This window comes from Pseudophryne corroboree, chromosome 1 (genome assembly GCF_028390025.1).
Source record: "Pseudophryne corroboree isolate aPseCor3 chromosome 1, aPseCor3.hap2, whole genome shotgun sequence".
Lineage (NCBI taxonomy): Eukaryota > Metazoa > Chordata > Amphibia > Anura > Myobatrachidae > Pseudophryne > Pseudophryne corroboree.
This window is the reverse complement of record NC_086444.1, coordinates 418,451,988-418,476,931: the sequence shown is the minus strand read 5'-3', so window position 1 is coordinate 418,476,931 and position 24,944 is coordinate 418,451,988. Positions and strand designations below refer to the sequence as shown.

The 24,944-nt window shown below is 46.9% G+C and overlaps 1 protein-coding gene across 2 annotated transcripts in view; it reads right to left on the bottom strand.

Moving 5' to 3' along the window:
- The window catches only part of NF2 (NF2, moesin-ezrin-radixin like (MERLIN) tumor suppressor), a 173,006-nt gene that overhangs the window by 88,596 nt on the left and 59,466 nt on the right, over window positions 1–24,944 (bottom strand). For both annotated transcript variants that reach the window (XM_063913354.1, XM_063913353.1), the window contains exons 7-10: window positions 23,950–24,032; window positions 23,762–23,837; window positions 16,717–16,851; window positions 15,925–15,999 (exon numbers count right to left, since the gene is read on the bottom strand). In XM_063913354.1, the coding sequence (XP_063769424.1) occupies window positions 15,925–15,999; window positions 16,717–16,851; window positions 23,762–23,837; window positions 23,950–24,032 (369 nt within the window). The remainder of the gene's footprint in view (window positions 1–15,924; window positions 16,000–16,716; window positions 16,852–23,761; window positions 23,838–23,949; window positions 24,033–24,944) is intronic.

Here is a 24,944-nt window from a genome sequence, read left to right as displayed (position 1 = left end):
CAGAGGAAATTATAGTGACGTTAGGGGGACAACTATGATAAAAGAAGGGCAATAAGAAAATTACCTTTTAAATTTGGTGCAAACAGATGGAACTTTGATGCAGTGACTAGCCTAAACGAGCAAGTGTCTGCCCACCAATCAATCATAAAGCTCACAGATGTGACAACCGACATCTGTTTATGATAAACACTATGGGGTAAATGTAATAGGGTCCGAGTTGCTGGAGGTGTGGGACTTTGGGGAAGAATGCTCGTATTTTTAAAGCGGCAATCATTTACAAGGAAGAAGCAGACTGGCAATCATTTACAAGGTAAAACTACTTTAAAAATACGGGCATTCTCACCCGCTCCTCCAGCACCCCAGTCCACCTAACATTTACCCCTATGGATCTTAGTAGCATTACCATCAAAGGTAGGGAACATTTTTGTTTACCAATTAAAAAGAACTATAAAAGGAGGGTGTGAGCATGAGGACCGTTAATCCAGCCTCTGATTGGTCCTACTGTTCACAACTCCCTTCCATATCTGAAGCACAGGTCTGTTTTCAGATTTATATTGGATAGTCCCGGTGCAAGTACACACCGATGATGATATGTATGAATAACAAGGTCAAGCTTCAGAGATGCATACAACTCTTACAGCAAAAAAGGCAGACTTGCATTTAATTGTGCATACGCCACAGTGTAGCTGATCATTTTTAAGAAAGCATAAAAAAAAAACTATCTACTCTTACATGGGCATAAAGTTAGTTAAGAAACATTGAAGGGGGACAGCAGGTACTAAGGGGTTGATGCCGACTTGGTCACAGATGCGTCAAAAATAAAGTTCTAAAAGGATGTATTCAGGTCTGCGTCAGTATGCGCCAGATTTACAGGAGGCACATATACACCCGGATACACTTATACACACACCTATGTCATAAGGAAAACATTTTAACAATTGTTTTGGTAGCAAAAAAACTGTCACTATTTAGTTTACTTTAGATAAAAAATAAAAAAAAAACCACGACAGCACAGCAGCTATCATTATCATCAGTGTGTATTTGTACCAGCAGTTGATAAGATTACTATACGGGTCTGTAGCTGTCCGTAATTTGGCAATCACACCCTTTCTGGGCCCGGTCTATGTTAGACTCTTCTCAACCGCCCCCCCCCCCCCCACCCCACATTTTTTGTGGGCTTGCAGAATACAAATTTGCAGATTATATGCAACAGGAACTACGGATGTCCGATTCAGTATGAGGCCTTACTTGTGGCAACTCTGCCACCTAATGGTCTCAATACAGGTTGAGTATCCCATATCCAAATATTCCGAAATACGGAATATTCCGAAATACGGACTTTTTTTGAGTGAGAGTGAGATAGTGAAACCTTTGTTTTCTGATGGCTCAATGTACACAAACTTTGTTTAATACACAAAGTTATTAAAAATATTGTATTAAATGACCTTCATGCTGTGTGTATAAGGTGTATATGAAACATAAATGAATTGTGTGAATGTACATGTGAATGTACACACACTTTGTATAATGCACAAAGTTATAAAAAATATTGGCTAAAATGACCTTCAAGGTGTATATGAAACATAAATGCATTCTGTGTTTAGATTTAGGTCCCATCACCATGATATCTCATTGTGGTATGCAATTATTCCAAAATACGGAAAAATCCCATATCCAAAATACCTCTGGTCCCAAGTATTTTGGATAAGGGAGACTCAACCTGTATTAATTTTGAACTGGGATATTTTTTTTAATTTTTTTAATTACATTTATGCACTATATATGCAGCGGTATAACATTAGACATAAGTGAACAGACCAGTAAAGCATAAAAAATTAGCTACAAACATGGTTTCCTGAAACTGGATATAAACTGCAGCCCTAACAAGACAGTGTTTTCTCAAATTTTTATTGACTGAAGAAAAAGAGCGGGTGCGGCAGACTGGCAATCCGCATAAGGGAAGGTGGGAGAGAGGAAATAGAGGATTGGAGATAAAGAAGGGGAAATACTGTGTGATGGGGACCCACATTTTAGAGAAAGATAAGGACTTGTTTATACTGTGATACCATTTTCTAAACATGTCAAATCCTGGGTAGAGTTTCTTGCAGCGAAAGAGTGACAGGTCTCCTCCAGCCATCTGTGATTAGGCATGTGTGGGAAGTAATCAGGTAGCGGATGTCTGTCCAGAAAGAGAGGAGCTTGGGGAGGCGCAACAATACGTGAAAGAGTCCTCCAATGTACAACCCCTCCCGCAGCATATTTTGATTGATTTATTGAGACGAGTTGGGACATAGTACCACCTATAAAGTTTTCCTTGAAGCAGACCCAAATGGAACTGGAGGCAGCCACAAGTCCAGATATGCCTCCAGACGTCAGCATCTAAAGACCCTCCCCAGTACACCGACTATGTAGATTCATTAGATTGCCTGCCAACCGAGAGCGAGGACTGAAATTCTGAGTATAGTATACACACTAGGCCCTTGGTGGTAAGAGGGACTCAAAGGTGGGAAGAGGTTTGTATGTTAAACTCTGTCTAATGACGCTAAGGCAAAGGTCTCAATTGTAGGTATTAATAAAAAATATGAGGGATATGAGAATTGTCTTGTAGTTCCGAAAACATAGGGAAGGCGTATCCACTAGTAAATAAGATTTTACTCACCGGTAAATCTATTTCTCGTAGTCCGTAGTGGATGCTGGGACTCCGTAAGGACCATGGGGAATAGCGGCTCCGCAGGAGACTGGGCACAACTAAAGAAAGCTTTAGGACTACCTGGTGTGCACTGGCTCCTCCTACAATGACCCTCCTCCAGACCTCAGTTAGGATACTGTGCCCGGAAGAGCTGACACAATAAGGAAGGATTTTGAATCCCGGGTAAGACTCATACCAGCCACACCAATCACACCGTATAACTCGTGATACTATACCCAGTTAACAGTATGAAATATAACTTAGCCTCTCAACAGATGGCTCAACAATAACCCTTTAGTTAGGCAATAACTATATACAAGTATTGCGACAATCCGCACTTGGGATGGGCGCCCAGCATCCACTACGGACTACGAGAAATAGATTTACCGGTGAGTAAAATCTTATTTTCTCTGACGTCCTAAGTGGATGCTGGGACTCCGTAAGGACCAAAGCTCCCAAACGGGCGGGAGAGTGCGGATGACTCTGCAGCACCGAATGAGCAAACTCTAGGTCCTCCTCAGCCAGGGTATCAAGCTTGTAGACTCTTGCAAACAAGTAACAGCTCGGCAAATTTGTAAAGCCGAGAGCCCTCGGGCAGCCGCCCAAGAAGAGCCCACCTTCCTCGTGGAATGGGCTTTTACAGATTTAGGGTGCGGCAGTCCAGCCGCAGAATGTGCAAGTTGAATCGTGCTACAGATCCAGCGAGCAATAGTCTGCTTAGAAGCAGGAGCACCCAGCTTGTTGGGGCATACAGGATAAATAGCGAGTCAGTTTTCCTGACTGCAGCCGTCCTGGAAACATATATTTTTCAGGGCCCTGACTACGTCCAGTAACTTGGAATCCTCCAAGTCCCAAGTAGCCGCAGGCACCACAATAGGTTGGTTCACATGAAAAACTGATACCACCTTAGGAAGGAATTGGGAACGAGTCCTCAATTCCGCCCTATCCACATAAAAAAATTAGATAAGGGATTTTGCATGATAAAGCCGCTAATTCTGATACACGCCTGGCCGACGCCAAGGCCAACAGCATGGCCACTTTCCACGTGAGGTATTTTAGCTCCACGGATTTAAGTGGCTCAACCCAATGCGACTTCAGGAAATCCAACACCACGTTGAGATCCCATGGTGCCCCTGGAGGCACAAACAGGGGCTGACTATGCAGCACTCCCTTAACAAAAGTCTGAACTTCAGGCAGTGAAGTCAGTTCTATTTTGGAAGAAAATCGATAGAGCCGAAATCTGGACCTTAATGGAACCCAATTTTAGGCCCATAGTCACCCCTGACTGTAGGAAGAGCAGAAATCGACCTAGCTGAAATTCCTCCGTTGGGGCCTTCCTGGCCTCACAGCACGCAACATAGTTCCGCCATATGCGGTGATAATGGTTTGCGTTCACTTCTTTCCTAGCTTTAATTAGCGTAGGGTTAACTTCCTCCGGAATGCCCTTTTCCTTCAGGATCCGGCGTTCAACCGCCATGCCGTCAAACGCAGCCGCGGTACGTCTTGGAACAGACAGGCCCCCTGCTGCAGCAGGTCCTGTCTGAGCGGCAGAGGCCATGGGTCCTCTGAGATAATTTCTTGGAGTTCTGGGTACCAAGCTCTTCTTGGCCAATCCGGAACAATGAGTATAGTTCTTACTCCTCTCCTTATTATTCTCATTACCCTGGGTATGAGAGGCAGAAGAAGGGAACACATACACCGACTGGTACACCCACAGTGTTACCAGAGCGTCCACAGCTATCGCCTGAGGGTCCCTTGACCTGGCGCAATATCTTTTTAGCTTTTTGTTGAGGCGGGACGCCATCATGTCCACCTGTGGCCTTTCCCAACGGTGTACCATCATTTGGAAGACTTCTGGATGAAGTCCCCACTCTCCCGGGCGGAGGTCGTGTCTGCTGAGAAAGTCTGCTTCCCAGTTGTCCACTCCGGGAATGAACACTGCTGACAGTGCTAACACATGATTTTCCGCCCATCGGAGAATCCTTGTGGCTTCTGCCATCGCCATCCTGCTTCTTGTGCCGCCCTGTCGGTTTACATGAGCGACCGCCGTGATGTTGTCTGACTGGATCAGCACCGGCCGGTGTTGAAGCAGGGGTCTTGTAGGGAAGTCTCCTGACTTGTCCATAGTCCTTGGAAGTTTCTTCCCTGTGTGACTGCCCCCCAGCCTCGAAGGCTGGCTTCCGTGGTCACCAGGACCCAGTCCTGTATGCCGAATCTGCGGCCCTCTAGAAGATGAGCACTCTGCAGCCACCACAACAGCGACACCCTGGCCCTTGGAGACAGGGTTATCCGCCGATGCATCTGAAGATGCGACCCGGACCACTTGTCCAACAGATCCCACTGGAAGATCCTTGCATGGGACCTGGCGAATGGAATTTCTTCGTAGGAAGCTACCATCTTTCCCAGGGCTTGCGTGCATTGATGCACCGACACCTGTATTTGTATTAGGAGGTCTCTGTCAAGAGACGACAACTCCTTGGACTTCTCCTCCGGGAGAAACCCATTTTATCCTGTTCTGTGTCCAGAACCATACCCAGGAACAGTAGACGCGTCGTAGGAACCAGCTGCGACTTTGGAATATTCAGAATCCAGCCGTGCTGTTGTAGCACTTCCCGAGATAGTGCTACTCCGACGAACAACTGCTCCCTGGACCTCGCCTTTATAAGGAGATCGTCCAAGTACGGGATAATTATTTCGGCCATTACCTTGGTAAATACCCGCGGTGCCGGGGACAGACCAACGGCAACGTCTGGAATTGGTAATGACAATCCTGTACCACAATTTAGAGGTACTCCTGGTGAGGAGGGTAAATAGGGACATGCAGGTAAGCATCCTTGATGTCCAGTGATACCATGAAATTCTCCAGGCTTGCAATAATCGCCCTGAGCGATTCCATTTTGAACTTGAACCTTCGTATATAAGTGTTCAAGGATTTCAATTTTAGAATGGGTCTCACCGAACCGTCTGGTTTCGGTACCACAAACATTTTGGAATAGTAACCCCGGCCTTGTTGAAGGAGGGGTACCTTGATTTCACCTGCTGGAAGTACAGCTTGTGAATTGCCGCCAGTACTACCTCCCTTTCTCCGAGGGCAGCAGGCAAGGCTGATGTGAGGTAACGGCGAGGGGGAGTCGCCTCGAACTCCAGCTTGTATCCCTGTGATACTACTTGCAGAACCTAGGGATCCACCTGTGGGCAAGCCCACTGGTCCCTGAAGTTCCCGAGACGCGCCCCCACCGCACCTGTCTCCACCTGTGGAGCCCCAGCGTCATGCGGTGGACTCAGAGGAAGCGGGGGAAGATTTTTGATCCTGGGAACTGGCTGTCTGGTGCAGCTTTTTCCTTCTTCCCTTGTCTCTGTGCAGAAAGGAAGCGCCTTTGACCCGCTTGCTTTTCTGAAGCCGAAAGGACTGTACCTGAAAATACGGTGCTTTCTTAGGCTGTGAGGAAACCTGAGGTAAAAAATTTTCTTCCCAGCTGTTGCTGTGGATACGAGGTCCCAGAGACCATCCCCAAACAATTCCTCACCCTTATAAGGCAGAATCTCCATGTGCCTTTTAAAAGCAGCATCACCTGTCCACTGCCGGGTCTCTAATACCCTCCTGGCAGAATGGACATTGCATTAATTCTGGATGCCAGCCGGAAAATATCCCTCTGTGCATCCCTCATATATAAGACGACGTCTTTAATATGCTCTATGTTAGCAAAATATTATCCCTGTCTAGGGTATTAATATTATCTGACAGGGTATCAGACCACGCTGCAGCAGCACTATTTATGCTGAGGCAATTGCAGGTCTCAGTATAGTACCTGAGTGTGTATATACAGACTTCAGGATAGCCTCCTGCTTTTTATCAGCAGGCTCCTTCAAAGTGGCCGTATCCCAAGACGGCAGTGCCACCTTTTTTGACAAACGTGTGAGCGCCTTATCCACCCTAGGGGATATCTCCCAACGTGACCTATCCTCTGGCGGGAAAGGATACGCCAGCAGTAACTTTTTAGAAATTACCAGTTTCTTATCGGGGGAACCCACGCTCTTTACACACTTCATTCACTCATCTGATGGGGGAACAAAACACTGGCTGCTTTTTCTCCCCAAACATAAAACCCCTTTTATGTGGTACTTGGGTTCATGTCAGAAATGTGTAACACATTTTTCATTGCCGATATCATGCAACGGATGTTCCTAGTGGATTGTGTATATGTCTCAATCTCGTCGACACTGAAGTCAGACTCCGTGTCGACATCTGTGTCTGCCATCTGAGGTAACGGGCGTTTTTTTTTTGAGCCCCTGATGGCCTTTGAGACGCCTGGGCAGGCGCGGGCTGAGAAGCCGGCTGTCCCACAGATGTTACGTCATCCAGCCTTTTATGTAAGGAGTTGACATTGTCGGTTAATACCTTCCACCTATCCATCCACACTGGTGTCGGCCCCACAGGGGGCGACATCCCATTTATCGGCCTCTGCACCGCCTCCACTTAACCTTCCTCATCCCACATGTCGACACAGCCGTACCGACACACCGCACACACACAGGGAATGCTCTGACTGAGGACAGGACCCCACAAAGTCCTTTGGGGAGACAGAGAGAGAGTATGCCAGCACACACCAGAGCGCTATATAATGCAGGGATTAACACTATAACTGAGTGATTTTTTCCCCCAATAGCTGCTTGTATACACATATTGCGCCTAAATTTAGTGCCCCCCCTCTCTTTTTAACCCTTTGAGCCTGGAAACTGCAGGGGAGAGCCTGGGGAGCTGTCTTCCAGCTGCACTGTGAAGAAAAAATGGCGCCAGTGTGCTGAGGGAGATAGCCCCGCCCCTTTTTCGGCGGACTTTTCTCCCGCTTTTTTCATGGATTCTGGCAGGGGTAATTTATCATATATATAGCCCTGGGACTATATATTGTGATGATTTGCCAGCCAAGGTGTATTATATTGCCCTCAGGGCGCCCCCCCCAGCGCCCTGCACCCATCAGTGACCGGAGTGTGAGGTGTGCATGAGGAGCAATGGCGCACAGCTGCAGTGCTGTGCGCTACCTTGTTCCAGAACACTTCTTGCTTCTGGCTCTGTAAGGGGGCTGGCGGCGCGGCTCCGGGACCGAACGATCGAGGTCGGGTCCTGTGTTCGATCCCTCTGGAGCTAATGGTGTCCAGCAGCCTAAGAAGCCCAAGCTACCACCAGTTAGGTAGGTTCGCTTCTTCTCCCCTTAGTCCCTCGCTGCAGTGAGTCTGTTGCCAGCAGATCTCACTGTAAAATAAAAAACCTAAAATATACTTTCTTTCTAGGAGCTCAGGAGAGCCCCTAGTGTGCATCCAGCTCAGCCGGGCACAAGATTCTAACTGAGGTCTGGAAGAGGGTCATAGTGGGAGGAGCCAGTGCACACCAGGTAGTCCTAAAGCTTTCTTTAGTTGTGCCCAGTCTCCTGCGGAGCCGCTATTGCCCATGGTCCTTACGGAGTCCCAGCATCCACTTAGGACGTCAGAGAAATATAAGTTACTGAAACGACAAAAATAAATGTCCCAGAGAAAAATCCAAGTTGTTAAAAAGTGGAATGAGTGGACTTGTAAACAGAACTATCCTGAAACTTTGATTGACAAAGTCCCATATTGCTAAAGAACGCCAGATATTTGAGGACTGATTTCGGATGCCAGCATCAAGGAAGCTACAGGAGGAAGAAGGCGGAGTAAAGCCAAAGCATACTTGCCCCAATCACAGACCAAACTCTCAGGGTGAGAGCCAGGTCACTAGCACTCCAACACTCCCCAGTAGGTAGAGCAAAGAAATTCTTTTCAGCTATTGATGGTCTTGTTTTGTCTTTTGAGTGGGGTGAGTGGAGAGAAAAAAATAGTTTTTCGCACTTTATGTATGCCAAGTTGGCTGGGGGTCTGGCAATACCCTGCCTTCAGTTCTACGATATGGCCTCATAATGGTCTCATTTAGTGAGCCGAGTGGCAGGGTTACCAGACTTTCTGGCTTCCTCACTGAGCAGACTGGGTTCTCGCTAACTCCTTTATAGATTTTACCCTTAAAATTGAAATAGGAACCTTACCTGAGTAATATTAGAGATGTGGAGTGGGATCATGTGTTGGCTATATCAGGAATACTTCACCCTGTGTTAGATAACGAGATACTTTTTGTGTGTCCAATAGAGCATACCGTACTCCTTTTGCCCTCTCAAAATAGATGTTCGCACTATGGCTGACTGGCCCAAATGTGCAGCCCTGACAGTGGATTTTGGCATTTGCTTTGGACCTGTCCAGGTACTTATGCTTATTGGACATGGGTGTGGGCTAATATTACATCCACTGCCCTTATGCTAACTCCCATAGAGCAGAAAACATGCTTGTTTGGACTCCACTATGGAACAAAATTTTAATTTAAGTATGTATAAATATGTTTTATGCTAGTCTACCCTCGTTAAGGCCATTATTACTGCTAGGGTTTGCTTTGCCCTGGAGCATCCTGATATTTACAAATGAAGAGTGTTAGTCAATGACACAGCGAATCATGAGAACTTCCTCCATATTAGTAGGAATGCAGTTCCAAAATACCATAGTGTCTGGGACCGCTGGTGTCATTTTGGCTTCTTAAGTGGAGATGTCTCTGTTACACCAAGATATTTCTCATTCTGTTCGCCTAGCCCTGCATGTCGCACTGGCTGTCATCATGGTTTGCAGATGCTTCTGGTCTTCTCTTATGTTTATTAATCTATTTGATTCTTATGTGCCATTCTGTCTTAATCACATGTACTTATAATTCACTTGGTCAGCATTTCGTCTTAAAAGCGCTTTGTAATACAGGACCTGTGTAAATAAGATTAATGCTAGATTGATCTAGCATTAATACTCTTGCCCCCTTCTGCTCTACGGAAAGGTTTCTGCCCTCCCTGAGCTTGCCTTAGGACACCTGTATCCCGGTTTGACAGGTGTACCGTCCCAGTCATACTCCTCCCCACCTGTGACTGTGGGACTGATTCAGAGTTGGGAATAAAGCAAGAGCAAGTAACTGAGCACTTTGGTAAAACTATGTTGTACTGTAGGTAGAGCAGTAGTAAAGAGCTAGATTTGAGAGAGGCGTGTCCAAACACCTGCAAAAGCAACCAGTATTTACCCTGCATGCAAAAATAAGAATTTACTTACCGATAATTCTATTTCTCGTAGTCCGTAGTGGATGCTGGGAACTCCGTAAGGACCATGGGGATTAGCGGCTCCGCAGGAGACTGGGCACAAAAGTAAAGCTTTAGGACTACCTGGTGTGCACTGGCTCCTCCCCCTATGACCCTCCTCCAAGCCTCAGTTAGGATACTGTGCCCGGACGAGCGTACACAATAAGGAAGGATTTTGAATCCCGGGTAAGACTCATACCAGCCACACCAATCACACTGTACAACCTGTGATCTGAACCCAGTTAACAGCATGATAACAGAGGAGCCTGATTTTTGTAACAATAACTATGTACAAGTATTGCAGACAATCCGCACTTGGGATGGGCGCCCAGCATCCACTACGGACTACGAGAAATAGAATTATCGGTAAGTAAATTCTTATTTTCTCTGACGTCCTAGTGGATGCTGGGAACTCCGTAAGGACCATGGGGATTATACCAAAGCTCCCAAACGGGCGGGAGAGTGCGGATGACTCTGCAGCACCGAATGAGAGAACTCCAGGTCCTCCTCAGCCAGGGTATCAAATTTGTAGAATTTAGCAAACGTGTTTGCCCCTGACCAAGTAGCTGCTCGGCAAAGTTGTAACGCCGAGACCCCTCGGGCAGCCGCCCAAGATGAGCCCCCTTCCTTGTGGAATGGGCTTTTACAGATTTTGGCTGTGGCAGGCCTGCCACAGAATGTGCAAGCTGAATTGTACTACAAATCCAACGAGCAATAGTCTGCTTAGAAGCAGGAGCACCCAGCTTGTTGGGTGCATACAGGATAACAGCGAGTCAGATTTCCTGACTCCAGCCGTCCTGGAAACATATATTTTCAAGGCCCTGACTACGTCCAACAACTTGGAGTCCTCCAAGTCACTAGTAGCCGTAGGTACCACAATAGGTTGGTTCAGATGAAACACTGAAACCACCTTAGGGAGAAAATGAGGATGAGTCCTCAATTCCGCCCTGTCTGAATGGAAGATCAGATAAGGGCTTTTACAGGATAAAGCCCCCAATTCTGACACGTGCCTGGCCGAGGCCAGGGCCAACAACATGACCACTTTCCATGTGAGATATTTTAACTCCACAGATTCAAGTGGTTCAAACCAATGTGACTTTAGGAACCCCAAAACTACATTGAGATCCCAAAGTGCCACTGGAGGCACAAAAGGAGGCTGTATATGCAGTACCCCTTTTACAGACGTCTGAACTTCAGGTAGTGAAGCTAGTTCTTTCTGGAAGAAAATTGACAGGGCCGAAATTTGAACCTTAATGGACCCCAATTTTAGGCCCATAGACACTCCTGTTTACAGGAAATGCAGGAATCGACCTAGTTGAAATTCCTCCATCGGGGCCTTACTGGCCTCGCACCACGCAACATATTTTCGCCAAATGCGGTGATAATGCTTTGCGGTTACATCCTTCCTGGCTTGACCAGGGTAGGGATGACTTCATCCGGAATGCCTTTTTCCTTCAGGATCCGGCGTTCAACCGCCCTGCCGTCAAACGCAGCCGCGGTAAGTCTTGGAATAGACAGGGTCCTTGCTGGAGCAGGTCCCTTCTTAGAGGTAGAGGCCACGGGTCCTCCGTGAGCATCTCTTGAAGTTCCGGGTACCAAGTCCTTCTTGGCCAATCCGGAGCCACGAGTATAGTTCTTACTCCCCTCCGTCTTATAATTCTCAGTACTTTTGGTATGAGAGGAAGAGGAGGGAACACATACACTGACTGGTACACCCACGGTGTTACCAGAGCGTCCACAGCTATTGCCTGAGGGTCCCTTGACCTGGCGCAATACCTGTCCAATTTTTTGTTTAGGCGGGACGCCATCATGTCCACCTTTGGTTTTTCCCAATGGTTTACAATCATGTGGAAGACTTCTGGGTGAAGTCCCCACTCTCCCGGGTGGAGGTCGTGCCTGCTGAGGAAGTCTGCTTCCCAGTTGTCCACTCCCGGAATGAACACTGCTGACAGTGCTATCACATGATTTTCCGCCCAGCGAAAAATCCTTGCAGCTTCTGCCATTGCCCTCCTGCTTCTTGTGCCGCCCTGTCTGTTTACGTGGGCGACTGCCGTGATATTGTCCGACTGGATCAGCACCGGCTGACCTTGAAGCAGAGGTCTTGCTTGGCTTAGGGCATTGTAAATGGCCATTAGCTCCAAAATATTTATGTGAAGTGATGTCTCCAGACTTGACCACAAGCCCTGGAAATTTTTTCCCTGTGTGACTGCTCCCCAGCCTCTCAGGCTGGCATCCGTGGTCACCAGGACCCAGTCCTGAATGCCGAATCTGCGGCCCTCTAGAAGATGAGCACTCTGCAACCACCACAGGAGAGACACCCTTGTCTTTGGTGACAGGGTTATCCGCTGATGCATCTGAAGATGCGATCCGGATCATTTGTCCAGCAGGTCCCACTGGAAAGTTCTTGCGTGGAATCTGCCGAATGGAATTGCTTCGTAGGAAGCCACCATTTTTCCCAGGACCCTTGTGCACTGATGCACTGACACTTGGCCTGGTTTTAGGAGGTTTCTGACTAGTTCGGATAACTCCCTGGCTTTCTCCTCCTGGAGAAAACACCTTTTTCCGGACTGTGTCCAGGATCATCCCTAGGAATAGAAGGCGTGTCGTCGGGATCAGCTGCGATTTTGGAATATTGAGAATCCAACCGTGCTGCCGCAGCACTATCTGAGATAGTGCTACCCCGACTTCCAACTGTTCCCTGGATCTTGCCCTTATCAGGAGATCGTCCAAGTAAGGGATAACTAAAACTCCCTTCTTTCGAAGGAGTATCATTATTTCGGCCATTACCTTGGTAAAGACCCGGGGTGCCGTGGACAATCCAATCGGCAGCGTCTGAAACTGATAGTGACAGTTCTGTACCACAAACCTGAGGTACCCTTGGAGAAGGGTAAATTGGGACATGTAGGTAAGCATCTTTGATGTCCAGAGAGACCATATAGTCCCCTTCTTCCAGGTTTGCAATCACTGCTCTGAGTGACTCCATCTTGAATTTGAACCTTTGTATGTAAGTGTTCAAGGATTTTAGATTTAAAAATGGTCTAACCGAGCCGTCCGGCTTCGGTACCACAAATAGTGTGGAATAGTACCCCTTTCCCTGTTGCAGGAGGGGTACCTTGATTATCACCTGCTGGGAATACCGCCTGTGAATGGCTTGCAATACTGTCTCCCTGTCTGAGGGAGACGTCGGTAAAGCAGACTTTATGAAACGGCGAGGGGGAGACGTCTCGAATTTCTTGAGACGGGCCCCCACCGTGCCTGAGACCGCTTGTAAAGCCCCAGCGTCATGCTGAGGACTTTGCAGAGGCGGGAGAGGGCTTTTGTTCCTGGGAATTGGCTGTTTCCAGTGGCTACCAGGTCTGTTAGACCTACCCCAAATAACTCCTCCCTTTTATAAGGCGATACTTCCATATGCCTTTTGGAATCATCATCACCTGACCACTGTCTTGTCCATGACCCTCTTCTGGCAGAAATGGACAGCGCACTTACTCTTGATGCCAGTCGGCAAATATCCCTCTGTGCATCACGCATATATAGAAATGCATCTTTTAAATGCTCTATAGTTAGTAATATACTGTCCCTATCTAGGGTATCAATATTGTCAGTCAGGGAATCCGACCAAGCCACCCCAGCACTGCACATCCAGGCTGAGGCGATTGCTGGTCGCAGTATCACACCCGTGTGAGTGTATATACATTTTAGGATATTTTACTGCTTTCTGTCAGCAGGTTCCTTAAGGGCGGCCGTATCCGGGGACGGTAGTGCCACCTGTTTAGACAAGCGTGTGAGCGCTTTATTCACCCTAAGGGGTGTTTCCCAACGTGCCCTATCCTCTGGCGGGAAAGGGTATGATGCTAATAACTTTTTAGGAATTAACAGTTTTTATCGGGGGAAACCCACGCATCATCACACACTTCATTTAATTCCTCAGATGCAGGAAAAACTACAGGCAGTTTTTTCTCACCCAACCTAATACCCTTTTTAGTGGTACTGGTATTATCAGAAATGTGTAAAAACATTTTCCATAGCCTCAATCATGTAACGTGTGGCCCTACTGGAAGTCACATTCGTCTCTTAATCGTCGACACTGGAGTCAGTATCCGTGTCGGCGTCTGTATCTGCCATCTGCGGTAACGGGCGTTTTAGAGCCCCAGATGGCTTTTGAGACACCTGGACAGGCACAGGCTGAGTCGCCGGCTGTCTCATGTCATCAATCTTTTGTAAAGAGCTGACACTGTCACATAATTCCATCCATAAGCTCATCCACTCAGGTGTCGACTCCCTAGGGGGTGACATCTCTGTTACAGGCAATTGCTCCGCCTCCACCTCATTTTCCTCCTCATACATGTCGACACAACGTACCGACACACAGCACACACACAGGGAATGCTCTGATAGAGGACAGGACCCCACTAGCCCTTTGGGGAGACAGAGGGAGAGTATGCCAGCACACACCAGAGCGCGCTATATATATATATATATATATATATATATATATATATACAGGGATAACCTTATATAAGTGTTTTTCCCCTTATAGCTGCTGTATTGTTATACTGCGCCTAATTAGTGCCCCCCTCTCTTTTTAACCCCTTTCTGTAGTGTAGTAACTGCAGGGGAGAGCCAGGGAGCTTCCCTCCAACGGAGCTGTGAGAGAAAATGGCGCCAGTGTGCTGAGGAGATAGGCTCCGCCCCCTTCTCGGCGGCCTTTTCTCCCGTTTTTCTGTGGAATCTGGCAGGGGTTAAAATTCATCCATATAGCCCTGGGGGTTATATGTGATGTATTTTCGCCAGCCAAGGTGTTTTTATTGCTGCTCAGGGCGCCCCCCCCCTAGCGCCCTGCACCCTCAGTGACCGAAGTGTGAAGTGTGCTGAGGAGCAATGGCGCACAGCTGCAGTGCTGTGCGCTACCTTGGTGAAGACAGGATGTCTTCTGCCGCCGATTTTTCCGGACCGCTTCTGGCTCTGTAAGGGGGCCGGCGGCGCGGCTCTGGGACCGAGCTCCGAGGCTGGGCCTGTGTTCGGTCCCTCTGGAGCTAATGGTGTCCAGTAGCCTAAGAAGCCCAATCCACTCTGCACGCAGGTGAGTTCGCTTCTTCTCCCCTTAGTCCCTCGATGCAGTGAGCCTGTTGCCAGCAGGTCTCACTGAAAATAAAAAACCTAAAACTAAACTTTCACTAAGAAGCTCAGGAGAGCCCCTAGTGTGCACCCTTCTCGGCCGGGGAGGAGCCAGTGCACACCAGGTAGTCCTAAAGCTTTACTTTTGTGCCCAGTCTCCTGCGGAGCCGCTAATCCCCATGGTCCTTACGGAGTTCCCAGCATCCACTAGGACGTCAGAGAAACATAAATTATGCGTTTGCACCTCTTGCACTGCAACATGGTTTGTGCCTGGTGCACAGTTACTTAATCTTTCTTACTTTATTCCATGAAAGGGTGCAACTGAACTTGCAACATTTATTATACACCATATTTTGTGAAAAGATATTATTTGATCCACTCCTATCCACTACCAGATTGCCATATTTCACAGGTGTATAACTATTATAATATGCCAAGCATTGCTGGAGCTGAGTGCCAACAAACTATCATGATTAGCAGTTTTAGGATCCTACAAATTTAGTTTAAGAATTATGGTGTTTTACAGATATTCTCGTGATCGTACAGTATATTAAAGAAATATTGTGAATATAATGTTATAACTTTTTTTAATGTTATATACATAATTCACGTTATTTATTAGACTTTTTAGAGGATTCATACTAAACTATGTCTATATTACTTACAAACCTATAGAAACCTTACTAAGAGTAATTAGCACCAGCATCCCCTTTTAATGGTCCTACAGTCCCCCATTTGTGCCTTGATTTTTCCTTTGCAAATGTCAAAGTAGGATTGAAATACACAATAAGCAGCAGCTGACGATTTTGAGATTCCCCAAAGGAATTCTCCATCATGTGTGACAATTCACATACAAGTACAATGTTTTGGTGAAAATCACAGTGATAGTCATTTTAAATCATGAGGAAATACTTTAAAAGTTGCAGATGAAGTATTTAACAAGGAGCCTACCAGCTTGTTGACTCGGAGCTTGGAGGAATTAAATTTGAAGATGTCAATCTTCTTATCAAGCGGTTTGATGGTAAACTGGCAAAAAGAGTAAAGTATTATGTAAAAGGGATCCTTTTGCTTTCCAAATCCAATCATATGCACAAAAGTCATCTGAGCTTCAGGCCTTGTATTAGTATGTCAGTTACAATAGTCTCTATATTTTAAGGATGTACAGTACATAAAAGTACAAAAATAAAATGTATTCTAATAATTAATCTAAAATTAGCCACACAATACATTTTGAATTTGAGATACTATATGCAAAATATATTATTTCTAGCTATTGAGTAGGCACTATAGGACATATATTACATACACCTCTGCTCTCACTGTAGGAAACAGAATTAGGAAACAAGGAGCATAAATCATGATGAAATAATGCAGCATGGACAGTGTAATGGTTAGCATTACTGCCTTACAGGACTGAGGTCATGGGTTCAATTCCCACTATGGCCCTACCTGTGTGGAGTTTGTATATTCTCCCCATGCTCGCATGGGTTTCCAATCCAAAAATACACTGGTAGGTTAATCGGCTCCAAACAATATTAACCCTAGCGTGAATGTGTGTGCGTGTACACGTGGTAGGGAATATAGACTGTATGGTCCACTGGGGCAGGGACTAATGTGAATGGCCAAATATTCACTGTAAAGCGCTGCAGAATATGTGTAAGCTATATAAATAACTGGTAATGATATAAACATGCAATATTTCCAAGAGCTACCTAAGATCATAGCGCTGAAGGGGCGACTCACCTCTTTATCACTGTAAGAGATATTTCGGATTTCATTCCAAGGGAAGGAGGTTTTAGGGGTGAGTCTGTTTTCAGGGTCATAAATATGGAGCCCCAGGGCATCCACCCCAAGCAACAATTCTGTGCCTTTCTTGTTCTAAAATTGGAAACAGAAGAAAATCTAGACTATATAGAGAACAGGAAGAATGAAAAAAATAAGAATTTACTTACCGATAATTCTATTTCTCATAGTCCGTAGTGGATGCTGGGAACTCCGAAAGGACCATGGGGAATAGCGGCTCCGCAGGAGACTGGGCACAAAAGTAAAAGCTTTAGGACTAGCTGGTGTGCACTGGCTCCTCCCCCTATGACCCTCCTCCAAGCCTCAGTTAGGATACTGTGCCCGGACGAGCGTACACAATAAGGAAGGATTTTGAATCCCGGGTAAGACTCATACCAGCCACACCAATCACACCGTACAACCTGTGATCTGAACCCAGTTAACAGCATGATAACAGAGGAGCCTCTGAAAAGATGGCTCACAACAATAATAACCCGATTTTTGTAACTATGTACCAGTATTGCAGACAATCCGCACTTGGGATGGGCGCCCAGCATCCACTACGGACTATGAGAAATAGAATTATCGGTAAGTAAATTCTTATTTTCTCTGACGTCCTAGTGGATGCTGGGAACTCCGAAAGGACCATGGGGATTATACCAAAGCTCCCAAACGGGCGGGAGAGTGCGGATGACTCTGCAGCACCAAATGAGAGAACTCCAGGTCCTCCTCAGCCAGGGTATCAATTTTGTAGAATTTTACAAACGTATTTGCTCCTGACCAAGTAGCTGCTCGGCAAAGTTGTAAAGCCGAGACCCCTCGGTCAGCCGCCCAAGATGAGCCCATCTTCCTTGTGGAGTGGGCATTTACAGATTTTTGGCTGTGGCAGGCCTGCCACAGAATGTGCAAGCTGAATTGTACTACAATTCCAACGAGCAATAGTCTGCTTAGAAGCAGGAGCACCCAGCTTGTTGAGTGCATACAGGACAAACAGCGAGTCAGATTTTCTGACTCCAGCCGTCCTGGAAACATATATTTTCAGGGCCCCGACAACGTCTAGCAACTTGGAGTCCTCCAAGTCCCTAGTAGCCGCAGGCACCACAATAGGTTGGTTCAGGTGAAACGCTGAAACCACCTTAGGGAGAAACTGAGGACGAGTCCTCAATTCCGCCCTGTCCGAATGGAAAATCAGATAAGGGCTTTTACAGGATAAAGCCGCCAATTCTGACACGCGCCTGGCCCAGGCCAGGGCCAACAGCATGACCACTTTCCATGTGAGATATTTTAACTCCACAGATTTAAGTGGTTCAAACCAATGTGACTTTTTGGAACCCAAAAACTACATTGAGATCCCAAGGTGCCACTGGAGGCACAAAAGGAGGCTGTATATGCAGTACCCCTTTTACAACGTCTGAACTTCAGGGACTGAAGCTAGTTCTTTTTGGAAGAAAATTGACAGGGCCGAAATTTGAACCTTAATGGACCCCAATTTCAGGCCCATAGACACTCCTGTTTGCAGGAAATGTAGGAATCGACCCAGTTGAATTTCCTCCGTCGGGCCTTACTGGCCTCGCACCACGCAACATATTTTTGCCAAATGCGGTGATAATGTTTTGCGGTTACATCCTTCCTGGCTTTGATCAGGATAGGGATGACCTCATCCGGAATGCCTTTTTTCCTTCAGGATCCGGCGTTCAACCGCCATGCCGTCAAATGCAGTCGCGGTAAGTCTTGGAACAGACAGGGTCCTTGCTGAAGCAGGTCCCTTCTTAGAGGTAGAGGCCACGGATCCTCCGTGAGCATCTTTTTAAGTTCCGGTTACCAAGTCCTTCTTGGCCAATCCGGAGCCACGAATATAGTGCTTACTCCTCTCCATCTTATCAATCTCAGTACCTTGGGTATGAGAGGCAGATGAGGGAACACATACACTGACTGGTACACCCACGGTGTTACCAGAGCGTCTACAGCTATTGCCTGAGGGTCCCTTGACCTGGCGCAATACCCGTCGAGTTTTTCCCAACGGTTTATAATCATGTGGAAGACTTCTGGGTGAAGTCCCCACTCTCCCGGGTGGAGGTCGTGTCTGCTGAGGAAGTCTGCTTCCCAGTTGTCCACTCCCGGAATTGCTGACAGTGCTATCACATGATTTTCCGCCCAGCGAAGAATCCTTGCAGCTTCTGCCATTGCCCTCCTGCTTCTTGTGCCACCCTGTCTGTTTACGTGGGTGACTGCCGTGATGTTGTCCGACTGGATCAACACCGGCTGACCTTGAAGCAGAGGTCTTGCTAAGCTTAGAGCATCGTAAATGGCCCTTAGCTTCAGGATATTTAAGTGAAGTGATGTCTCCAGGCTTGACCATAAGCCCTGGAAATTCCTTCCCTGTGTGACTGCTCCCCAGCCTCGCAGGCTGGCATCCGTGGTCACCAGGACCCAGTCCTGAATGCCGAATCTGCGGCCCTCTAGAAGATGAGCACTCTGCAACCACCACAGGAGGGACACCCTTGTTCTTGGTGACAGGGTTATCCGCTGATGCATCTGAAGATGCGACCCGGACCATTTGTCCAGCAGGTCCCACTGGAAAGTTCTTGTGTGGAATCTGCCGAATGGGATTGCTTCGTAGGAAGCCACCATTTTACCCAGAACCCTTGTGCATTGATGCACTGAGACTTGACTCGGTTTTAGGAGGTTCCTGACTAGCTCGGATAACTCCCTGGCTTTCTCCTCCGGGAGAAACACCTTTTTCTGGACTGTGTCCAGGATCATCCCTAGGAACAGAAGACGAGTCGTCGGAACCAGCTGCGATTTTGGAATATTGAGAAGCCAATCGTGCTGCCGCAACACTACCTGAGATAGTGCTACACCGACCTCCAACTGTTCCCTGGATCTTACCCTTATCAGGGAATCGTCCAAGTAAGGGATAACTAAAATTCCCTTCCTTCGAAGGAATATCATCATTTCGGCCATTACCTTGGTAAAGACCCGGGGTGCCGTGGACCATCCATACGGCAGCGTCTGAACTGATAGTGACAGTTCTGTACCATAAACCTGAGGTACCCTTGGTGAGAAGGGTAAATTTGGACATGAAGGTAAGCATCCTTGATGTCCCGAGACATCATGTAGTCCCCTTCTTCCAGGTTCGCAATCACTGCTCTGAGTGACTCAATCTTGAATTTGAACCTCTGTATGTAAGTGTTCAAAGATTTTAGATTTAGAATCGGTCTCACCGAGCCGTCCAGCTTCGGTACCACAACAGTGTGGAATAATACCCCGTTCCCTGTTGCAGGAGGGGTACCTTGATTATCACCTGCTAGGAATACAGCTTGTGAATGGCTTCCAAAACTGTCTCCCTGTCAGAAAGAGACATCGGTAAAGCCGACTTTAGGAAACGGCGAGGGGGAGACGTCTCGAATTCCAATTTGTACCCCTGAGATATCACCTGAAGGATCCAGGGGTCTACTTGCGAGTGAGCCCACTGCGCGCTGAAATTCATTGAGACGGGCCCCCCACCGTGCCTGATTCTGCTTGTAAAGCCCCAGCGTCATACTGAGGGCTTGGCAGAGGCGGGAGAGGGTTTCTGTTCCTGGGAACTGGCTGATTTCTGCAGCCTTTTTCCTCTCCCTCTGTCACGGGGCAGAAATGAGGAACCTTTTGCCCGCTTGTCCACGAAAAGACTGCGCCTGATAATACGGCGTCTTCTCATGTTGAGAGGCGACCTGGGGTACAAACGTGGATTTCCCAGCTGTTGCCGTGGCCACCAGGTCTGAAAGACCGACCCCAAATAACTCCTCCCCTTAATAAGGCAATACTTCCAAATGCCGTTTGAAATCCGCATCACCTGACCACTGTCGTGTCCATAACCCTCTACTGGTAGAAATGGACAACGCACTTAGACTTGATGCCAGTCGGCAAATATTCCGCTGTGCATCACGCATATATAGAAATGCATCTTTTAAATGCTCTATAGGCAAAAATATACTGTCCCTATCTAGGGTATCAATATTTTCAGTCAGGGAATCCGACCACGCCAACCCAGCCCTGCACATCCAGGATGAGGCGATTGCTGGTCGCAGTATAACACCAGTATGTGTGTAAATACATTTTAGGATACCCTCCTGCTTTCTATCAGCAGGATCCTTAAGGGCGGCCATCTCAGGAGAGGGTAGAGCCCTTACAAGCGTGTGAGCGCTTTATCCACCCTAGGGGGTGTTTCCCAACGCACCCTAACCTCTGGCGGGAAAGGATATAATGCCAATAACATTTTAGAAATTATCAGTTGTTATCGGGGGAAACCCACGCATCATCACACACCTCATTTAATTTCTCAGATTCAGGAAAACTACAGGTAGTTTTTTCTCACCGAACATAATACCCCTTTTTGGTGGTACTCGTATTATCAGAAATGTGCAAAACATTTTTCATTGCCTCAATCATGTAACGTGTGGCCCTACTGGAAGTCACATTTGTCTCTTCACCGTCGACACTGGAGTCAGTATCCGTGTCGGCGTCTATATCTGCCATCTGAGGTAACGGGCGCTTTAGAGCCCCTGACGGCCTATGAGACGTCTGGACAGGCACAAGCTGAGTAGCCGGCTGTCTCATGTCAACCACTGTCTTTTATACAGAGCTGACACTGTCACGTAATTCCTTCCAACAGTTCATCCACTCAGGTGTCGACCCCCTAGGGGGTGACATCACTATTACAGGCAATCTGCTCCGTCTCCACATCATTTTTCTCCTCATACATGTCGACACCAACGTACCGACACACAGCACACACACAGGGAATGCTCTGATAGAGGACAGGACCCCACTAGCCCTTTGGGGAGACAGAGGGAGAGTTTGCCAGCACACACCAGAGCGCTATATATATACAGGGATAACCTTATATAAGTGTTTTTCCCCTTATAGCTGCTGTAATTTCAATACTGCGCGTAATTAGTGCCCCCCTCTCTTTTTTTAACCCTTTCTGTAGTGTAGTGACTGCAGGGGAGAGCCAGGGTGCTTCCCTCCAACGGAGCTGTGAGGGAAAATGGCGCCAGTGTGCTGAGGAGATAGGCTCCGCCCCCTTATCGGCGGCCTTATCTCCCGTTTTCCTATGTATTCTGGCAGGGGTTAAATGCATCCATATAGCCCAGGATCTATATGTGATGTATTTTTTGCCATCTAAGGTATTTTTATTGCGTCTCAGGGCGCCCCCCCCCCAGCGCCCTGCACCCTCAGTGACCGGAGTGTGAAGTGTGCTGAGAGCAATGGCGCACAGCTGCGGTGCTGTGCGCTACCTTATTGAAGACAGGACGTCTTCTGCCGCCGATTTTCCGGACCTCTTCTGCTCTTCTGGCTCTGTAAGGGGGACGGCGGCGCGGCTCTGGGACCCATCCATGGCTGGGCCTGTGATCGTCCCTCTGGAGCTAATGTCCAGTAGCCTAAGAAGCCCAATCCACTCTGCACGCAGGTGAGTTCGCTTCTTCTCCCCTTAGTCCCTCGATGCAGTGAGCCTGTTGCCAGCAGGACTCACTGAAAATAAAAAACCTAAATTTAAACTTTTACTCTAAGCAGCTCAGGAGAGCCACCTAGATTGCACCCTTCTCGTTCGGGCACAAAAATCTAACTGAGGCTTGGAGGAGGGTCATAGGGGGAGGAGCCAGTGCACACCAGCTAGTCCTAAAGCTTTTACTTTTGTGCCCAGTCTCCTGCGGAGCCGCTATTCCCCATGGTCCTTTCGGAGTTCCCAGCATCCACTAGGACGTCAGAGAAATTGATATTAACTTCTAGTGTTGGCATGCGGCAAAGTTATAAACTTATATACGCAAAATCATGGAGGAAAAGGACAGTGTGAGAATACACATGGATCACATTTGCAGCATATTGATGGCTTAGGGATTGTCAGCTGGACTACTACAGCCATTGGCATATCTATAATGAGTGCATGGTGTGCAGCGCAAACAGGCCCCAGGGTCACCCCTGCACCAATATAATTATACTTACCCCTCCAGAATCGCCGGGAAAATGGCGCAAAGCCAGAATCTACAGCACTGCAGCCACTGCCAGAGAGGAGGGGGCCCACACAGAGCCTGCAATCTGCCCCTCCTCTCTTAATCCGCCCCCGATTTCAACCTCATCCCATTTGGCATTACCTATTCCAATCTCGTTCCACTCCAGTCCATCCTTAACTCTGTTGTCTGACTCCTTTCTCTCTCCGACCACCCTATCTGCCTTCCTTTACCAGGCCCTACACTGGAATTGCTTCATCTACAGAGTGCAATTCAAGCTCACCCTGTCCTCACCTACAACATCTCCCTCTCTCCACATTCTTATCAAACTACCACCTCCAGGACTTCTCCCATGCTGCTCCACAGGACTGGAACTCTCTCTGCTAATCAGACTCTCCTACTATCGCCAAAGCTTCAAAACTCATTTCTTTTTCAAAACCTGCCAGCTCTTTATCCAACTCACACCACGCTATCTAAGCCCCCTGTACCATTCCACTTTAACTGCCCCTCCTCTATAGATTGCAAACATACAGAGCCATCTTATCTCATGTACTATTTCTTTCCTTACATATGCCATCATTTCCTTCCCTTTGTATTGTTTTTGCGGTCACTAGTTCTGAACCTGTCTGTTGCACCCATCAACAAGTGTACAAGTTATACCAGCGCTAGTTTTAAAGCTATAGTAACTGTAGGTATATGCAAAGATGTGTAGTTATTGACAGCCAAGCATGTATTGTTTAGGTCCTCTTATGTTTGTATTGTACATGTGTATGTGCTTTCTACGGCGCTTTATGGTTGCTCCAGTACATCCAAAAAAAAATCATTATTATAATACATCTTAAATCATTATTGCTGGTCAGTTACAGGCGTTTATGATTACCAGCATAGGGAGAATTGGGCCAATCTGAAAGGTTATTTAGTATATTTTAGGCATCAGAGCAAAATGAAATTCGAGCAATCTAAGATAAAAGATCATATGCCTATCTGCTTCTGACCACATCCTTTCATTTCCTCACCCTTATGAGGAAGTAATTCACTCCATACATTTCTGTATCTTGTGCTATTTTCAGGTACTCCATTTCAGCCTCATCTCTGTTAAAGAAAAAGAATATAAGATAATAATCTCATTCCCAGGAGTACTTATCACAACGCGTCCACATTTAAAAAGCTATATAAGCATCCAGCTCAGTGGTTGCTGTCGTACCTGGTGCGTCCGCGATGCTCTGCATACCAAGCAGTGATCCTCTCTTCCCACATCTCCGGAGTCATTTGATACAGGTTTATTACCTGATTAACACAAGCAATTAGGAAGAGCGTTAACAACATGAAAAAAGTCATTAAGCTTGTAATTCTATTTCGTGTATGCAAGTGCACTTTGATTTCCCCTAGTGTATCAATATCCACTACGCTTAACAGTATTCAAGTCCGGTTTCATGCTTTTCTGCCTATTTATAAGTACAATCATTTATATACATTTTCTGCTTACATGAAAAAAAAGCCATCTAATAAGTGCAATGCCTACAGTTTATATTTTATTTGAACATATAGCATACAATTCTGCTAATGAAACGGAACTTTCACATAATTTAAGGAACACAATATATTACATAAATGAGTATACACTGTATATGTAAGTATCACAATTAATGAAATCTTAAATAAGAATTTACTCACCGGTAATTCTATTTCTCGTAGTCCGTAGTGGATGCTGGGAACTCCGTAAGGACCATGGGGAATAGCGGGCTCCGAAGGAGGCTGGGCACTCTAGAAAGATTTATGACTACCTGGTGTGCACTGGCTCCTCCCACTATGACCCTCCTCCAAGCCTCAGTTAGGACACTGTGCCCGGACGAGCAGACATAATAAGGAAGGATTTAGAATCCCGGGTAAGACTCTTACCAGCCACACCAATCACACCGTACAACTCGTGATACTATATCCAGTTTGACAGTATGAAAACAACTGAGCCTCTCAACAGATGGCTCAACAATAACCCTTTAGTTAACAATAACTATTTACAAGTATTGCAGACAATCCGCACTTGGGATGGGCGCCCAGCATCCACTACGGACTACGAGAAATAGAATTACCGGTGAGTAAATTCTTATTTTCTCTAACGTCCTAGTGGATGCTGGGAACTCCGTAAGGACCATGGGGATTATACCAAAGCTCCCAAACGGGCGGGAGAGTGCGGATGAC